Raw genomic sequence first — 7,293 nt, 5'->3', positions numbered from 1 at the left:
GGGGGGGGGGGGGGGGGGGGGGGGGTTGAAGGGGAAAGGTGGAGCATGAATCATGTAACCATGTTAAAAATGAATATTAATAAATGTTAAAAAAACCTATTTAAGAATGAATATTTAGGAGGAACAAGCAGTCAAAAATTCAAATGCTGAAGAATAGTCAAGAAGGATAAAGAATGAGATCATTCCAATAGATTTGACTATTAAGATATCATTAGTGGCTTTGAAGAGGACAATTTCATTTGAGTGATGAAGTCAGAAGCTAGATCATAATGTAGGATGAAAGAGAGTAAGCAGATAGGAAGTGAGAGCAACGATTATAGGTATAGAGATAGTAAAGGTAACTTTTTGAAGATGGACAGTAGGTTATAAATTACAGATTACAGAAAAATGGAGCAGAAGCCCTAGTAAAAAGCCCAGGTGAAAGAGGAAAGTGCAGCTGAGCAGAGACATTCAACACTGAGCGGTACATGACTTAGCCTGATGTCACTAGTACCTCTGCAGCATTAAAACAGTGAGCCATTCTAGCCAAGAGTGTTCCTTGTCTTTGGGTGTTACCTCCGTGTGTGTGTGTGTGTGTGTGTGTGTGTGTGTGTGTGTTCTGGCCATGTATATTCATAATATCTGTGTGTGCTTTCCCAGGGCCAATATGGCAATCTAGAAGGAAGCATACTCCTCTATGTACAGGGGAGATCTTTCTCATCTTTTTTCACTGTATTATTTGATTGGCTAGCTCTCTGAATTAATGCATCCACTGGTACTGATCTATTAAAAGAAATACATCTTTGGAGACTTAATGGATGCTGTCCAATGAAATGACTTAAAACTAAGGTCATTTTCTGGAGTTCCAAATGTGATGGACGGTTCCTGGTATTATATTAATGTTAAAACTTACGCTCTAACTGGAATTTATTCAACAAATGCATGAATGTATGATTGATATTTTAAAGAATAATAGTGAATGCAAATACAGTTATAATTTAGGGCAACATATATGTAAAACGAGATCATAAATTTAACTCATAACCATTTGAGTGTCAATCAATAAACATTTTTAAGGACTTACTATGTGCCAGGCACTGAGCTAAGCATTGGGGATACAAAAAGATGCAAAAGACAGTATCCATAATTATCTGGTAAACTAGCTTTTAAAATAAATATCCAGGGTAGCTAGATAGCCCAGTGGATAGCACACCAGGCCTGGAGTCAGGAGGATCTGGGTTCCAATCTGATCTCAGACACTTCCTAACTATGTGACTCTGGACAAATCACCTAACTGATTGCCTACCACTTGTTACTCTTCTGTCTTAGAAGAAATACTAAGACAGAAGGCAAGGATGTTTTTAATTCATTTTTATTTTTTAAACCTTTACCTTCCGTTTTAGAATCAATACTGGGTATTGGTTCTAAGGCAGAAGAATGGTAAGGGTGAGGCAATAGGGGGTTAACTGACTTGCCCAGGGTCACAAGCTAGGAAGTGTCTGAATCCAGATTTGAACCCAAGACCTCCCATCTCTGGGCCTGGCTCTCAATCCACTGAGTCATCTAACCGCCCCCTAAGGATGTTTTTTAAAAGGAAGCTAAAAAAATGCTGGCTAACTTCTATTGAAAATCAACTTTAATGTTCAAATATTTTATCTTGAAGATTATAAACTAAAAAGGCATCTTTATGAGGGCATAAAACGTATGAATTTATCTCTGCCTATAATTTGAAACAGGTTGTCTTACATTCCTGCTCCCTCTCTACACACACCAACTAGTCCTTGAGGTAAATTAGCAATGGAGAGATAAAACAGAAAAAGGAAACTACAGCTCAATATCACTAATGAATATTCATGCAAAAATACCGAATAATGTATGAGCATAATAAATAAATATCCAACAAAGAAAAATGAGAAAGAGCAGTCCATCAAGATAGAAATAATGCCCAAAAGGTGTAACATCTTGAAACTATGTCTTGGAAATTTAGAGAGGAGAGAGTATATATAGGAGGAGAAGGTGATTAAGTGTCAAAGGCTGTAGAGAGGACAAAAAGGAAGTGAATTGAATAAGGGCCATCAGAGCTGGTAATTAAGATACTGGTAACTTTGGAAAGAGAAGTTTCCATTGAATGATGAGATCAGAATCCAGTCTGCAGAGTGTTTAGAATTGAGTGAGAGATGAAGACATGGTGGCACCTACTATAGATGGCACAAAGTGAGGCACTAGGGATATACAAATCATGAAACAGCCTCTACTGCCAGTGACTTATGGCTCAATGGGGGAGACATGTGTAAGTATATGCAGCATTAATGTAAAGAGAACAAATATAAATAAATACAAAGTAGTTAAACATAAGATAGTTTGGGAGGGAGTATACTAGAAGTTGTGATGATATGGAAAGGCTTTATGAAGAAGGAAATGCTTAATCTATTTCTTGAAAGAATAGAGTGATTCTATGAGGCAGAGAAGAGGGAGGAGCGCATTCCAGGTTTGAAGAAAGGTCAGATATAAAGGGAAATAATTAAACTATGTGAGAAAAAGAATCAATAGATGAATGGTCAGGGAGTTCTCAATAAGAGAAAATCAAGTCATCAATAACCATGTGAAAAATGCTCCAAATTACTCACAATAAGAGAAATGCAAGTTAATCCAACCTAGATTCTACTTTGTAGATGTCAAATTGTCAAATATAAGCAAAAAGAAAATGGACATTTATGGAGGGAGATTTTCAAGGACAGACACATTGATACACTGTTTATGGAGTTGTGAATTGGTCCAAACATACAAATTTGGTACATGAAAATAATAGAAAGCAGTGTGGTACTATACCACAAAAGTCACTAAAATGCTCCTACCCTTTGACCTAGTGATAACATTACTATCCCAAAGAAATCAGAGAAAGAGGGAAGGAGTCAATACACACAAAAATATAACTACTTTTCATTATAGCAAAGAACTGGGGGGAAAAAAGTGCATCAACTGAGGAATGACCATAGAAGCTCTGTATGTGAATGTAATAAAATTTTATTGATAGGTAAGAAATGAAGAAAGGAGACAGATTCAGAGAAACCAGGTAGATCTTACACACATTGATACAGACTGAAATAAGTGGAACCCAAAGAATAATTAACAATAACTATGATGTTATAAAGGAAAATAACTAAGACATGAATAATGAAGGATACAACGGACAAGAACTCTAGAAGATTGATGATTATGTGAGCTTCTTGCATCTTGGCAGAAGAGTGATAGATTGGAAGTGTATTATGAGACACATTCTTAGACATAGCTATTATGGAGGTTTGCTTTGCTTGTGGGTATCACAAGGGATCTTGAGGAGGCGGGGAGTCATGTGGGGTATTGAGAAATTAGTAACAATAATATTTTTAACTTTAAAAAAACTTTTTTAAACCCTTAACTTCTGTGTATTGGCTCCTAGGTAGAAGATGGTAAGGGTGGGCAATGGGGGTCAAGTGACTTGCCCAGAGTCACACAGATGGGAAGTGTCTGAGGCCGGATTTAAACCCAGGACCTCCTGTCTCTAGGCCTGGTTCTCAATCCACTGAGCTACCTAGCTGCCCCCTTTTAAAATTTTTATTTATCTTTTGTACCTAATTGCATCTTTAAAATAATTAATTAATTAATTAATTAAGAATATTTTTCCATGATTACATGATCCATGTTCTTTCCCTCCCCTCCTCCCACCCCCTCCTGTAGCCAACAAGCAATTCCACTGGGTTTTACATGTGTCATTGATCAACAATAATATTTTTTAAAAGATGAGAAAGAAAAGAATGTGAATAAAGCATTTGTTTTAAATACAGAGAGGAGAACAGAAAGAAGTTCATAAGGGGACATAAAACAATAAGGGCAGTGTTGGAACTACTGTTTTAATACTTATAGAAAGAAAAGCAAGCTTTATATATTAGAGATTTGTGGTTTCACATTTTTCTGTCTTGCTTTGTACAGAAGAAAAGCTATGTTTAAGTTTATAATTTAAAAAATTACATTTCTTTGCCCTTGACTAAAGTTCTCCTGTGATACACTGCTGTAGGTTCAAGGTGTCTTTGGCTTCACCTAAGCTAAGTCAGCAGAATGCAAGATAACTCAAGCTCTGTCAGGTATAGGTCTGGAACTAGACTGAATGACTGGAGGAAGTTAATTCAGATTGACCCTTTCAGCCTCAACAACTTTCAAAGACCACCCACCAAGGTGCTGCTTGGCAGAGTTATAATCTGTATCAGGGGAGGCAAGCCCTACGTCCACCATCATGGATCTTGAAGTAATGAAAGAAGTATTTTACACAGAAACCACCTCATTTCACAAACTTAATTCTGCCCCCATCTCTGGTATATGTCTTTACAACAAGTCAGTGATCTTACCGAGGGCCTTGGAATCGGCTTTTGGGGCTTCTTTGATCCCAGCTTTTTCATTGCATTATAGTATTTTTTCTGTTCTTCTGTCATGAAGATATCTTGGCCACCTAAGTACATTGGAAAGACTTTGTTATTCCTTTCTGTGTTCATTATTGGAAACCACCTGAAATTTCAGAAATGAAATTCTGCATTTTTATGATTTTCCATCAAAAGCCATGTGGGAGAACTGAGAAGACTGTTCTGCAAAACTATGGGAGGTGATTCATCAATAGAAGATTTTCATCCTAACCGACGACGATAGAACAATGCAAATTACATGGGTATAAGGAACACATTTCTGATAGTCAGATCTATCTTAAAGCAATTATTTTTTCAAATTCTGGCTAATAATCTATCTGTAAGAGTTTAAAACCTCTGTGATAACAGAGAGATGAACTAGATGACTTTGTACAGGTCTACAAATAACTCATTCCTTGACAATTAAGATGGATAAGCATTCCCAAAGACAAGTAAGGGAAACTTGGAATCTGCTACAATGAGCATCTTTAGCAAGAGCAGAATTCTCAGTGTTAAAAAGAGTCTAGGGACAGTTAGATCAAGAGGCTGTGGTAAGTTCTTGAAGTCATTCTTACTCATAGTTTGTGCTTTATTGAGGGCTTTTTGCTAATGGTATTGCAAAAAGATGGGGAACATTGGTGCAAAAGGGATTGTTTCACATGAGAAAAAAGATTTTGTATTTCAAGGGTGTCTCTGGCAGAGAAAGTGTGGAAAAGTCCCTCTGGAGATGCTCTCTCAGAGAGAAACATTAGTGGTGGTGACAAACCCAAGCACTATGCTGTTTGTCCTGATGCCCCCAATGATTTCATTCAATGGCCTTAGGGACCTAGGTTTGGGGTATATAGGGGAAACTGAGCATCTATTGCTAAGTCCTGAGTCATGTCTCTGAGGTTTGTTTACATGGAAGGTCAGTCCTACTTCATTACCTCATTTACTTCGAAATGACTAAGGAAACCTGAAAAACAATAACAATGCAAACAAGCTACGTGAATAAACACCACGATGAGGTCATCTGTTCACAGTAAAGTCTTTTGGGATAAAAGGAACGGAGAAGAGAGGGAAGGAGAAAAATGAAGATTAAAAAAAAAGGAATGACATGCCATGGTAACAGTAACACAATAACACAATTTTTACATCTTGATTAAGTAACACAAATGCTTTGCCTTGTACATGGGAAGATTTTCTCTCTGCAAAAGACACAGGGCATTCGAAAGAACCAGGACATTCAGCATACTTATCTTTTTTTGCTGTTGATTAAAGTTGTCAATGATTACACCAATGAAAAGATTCAGTGTGAAGAATGAGCCAAAAATGATAAAAACAACAAAGTAGAGATATGCAGCAACATTTGCCTCAAAGAAGGGCTGCTCTTCTACCTATGGGGCAAAAACACAGAAGACAAAACATCAGAAAGGAAAAATATGTTCTCATTTTTATTACCTTATCTAAGGACCATAATAATACCTCAGAAATACTCAGACACATCATATAATATCAGAAAACATCCTAAATTCCTTTTGTTATATCTGAATTCTATTGGCTATTTCAGCCAAGCAGAGAGTGATGCTCCAAATTATCACAGTTAGTACATATCCAGCTTTTGATTTTATTTTAAAATTTTTATTGTTTATTTTTTAACATTCTTTTCTTTTTAAATTTTGAGTTCTGCATTCTCTCCTTTCTTTCTCTCCTCCATCCATTAAGAAGGTAAGCAAAATATCAATTACAATATACATGTGAAATCATACAAAACACATTTTCATATTAGCCATATCACAAAAAAGTGAGAAAAATAAAGAAAGCAAAAAAACTTCTGGTTTTAAGGTGTTTTCTCTAGTACTTTTTTCTGTCTTTCACCAAGCTCTTTCTTTCATAATTTTCTTGCATTACTCTTATTTCTTTTCCTAATTTTCTCTCCACCCCTCTTATCTCTTTCTTTAACTCTTCTAAGAATTCTTGTTTGACTTGGGTCCAATTAACAATTTTCTTTGAGACTTTGCTTGTAGCCTCCCCCCTACACATTATTATTATTGTTGTTGTTGTTGTTGTTGTTGTTGTTTTCGCCTAACTTTCTGTATTGGTCTTCCCTGCCACCATAGAAACTTTTTATGGTCAAGTTCTTTTTTGTTGTCGTTTGATCATTTTTCCAGTCTATTTCTTGACTTTATACATTATGTTGAAGTTAGGTTCTGTCACCTGGGTTTGGGAGGCACTGTCCTAAGCCTTTTTTCATGCTGCTACTTTCAGAGTTAATTCTGGGAATCTGCAAGTTTTCAATGTTTCCAAGGTGATATGATCTGGGGAGAGGTATGATCACTGCTCTCCTGATCTGCACTCTGCTCTTTACCCTGCTCTCCTGAAGCACAAGTTCCTAGTGTTCCTCTCCACCTTGGAACTGGGACCAGGGCTCTTGCTCCCTTCTGAATGATCACCAGTACTCCTCTCTACCCTGGAAATGTGACCTAGAACTGGTCTTGGGTAATAGAGTTGCTAATCGATGCCAGATATACCCAGTGCCAGCTGTACCAAGTGCCAGCAAAGGGTCCCCTGAACTTTGTTTCCAACCAGACACTCTTCTCTTCTTACTACCTCTGGCCTGAGGGCTCCCAAAGTTATTGTTGCTACTGCCACTGTCACAACCACCTCCAATGTCTGTGGCTGGTGCTTGTGCCTCATTCTGGCACAACTCCCACCCCAGTAGTAGAGACTTCTCCTGCCAACTTTCTATGTTGTCTTAGGCTAGAAAAATACCTCACTCTTTGTTAGCTTTACTGCTCAAAAATTTGATTCGAGGAATTATTTTAAAGCCATTTGGAGGGGAATATTAAGAGAGTTCAGCTGAGTGACTGCCTCTAATCCACCATGTTGTCCCTGTCCCTCC

At 37.3% G+C, this 7,293-nt stretch overlaps 1 protein-coding gene across 1 annotated transcript in view; it reads right to left on the bottom strand.

The window, feature by feature from the left end:
• Positions 1–7,293, bottom strand: part of SCN11A (sodium voltage-gated channel alpha subunit 11) — a 198,131-nt gene that overhangs the window by 15,808 nt on the left and 175,030 nt on the right. Inside the window, exons 19-20 of the mRNA XM_044675509.1 lie at positions 5,647–5,788; positions 4,362–4,462 (exon numbers count right to left, since the gene is read on the bottom strand). Of these exons, the coding sequence (XP_044531444.1) occupies positions 4,362–4,462; positions 5,647–5,788 (243 nt within the window). The remainder of the gene's footprint in view (positions 1–4,361; positions 4,463–5,646; positions 5,789–7,293) is intronic.

Source organism: Gracilinanus agilis, chromosome 1 (assembly GCF_016433145.1).
Source record: "Gracilinanus agilis isolate LMUSP501 chromosome 1, AgileGrace, whole genome shotgun sequence".
Lineage (NCBI taxonomy): Eukaryota > Metazoa > Chordata > Mammalia > Didelphimorphia > Didelphidae > Gracilinanus > Gracilinanus agilis.
Note: the sequence above shows the minus strand (reverse complement) of the source record. Positions and strands in the feature narration are given on the sequence as shown.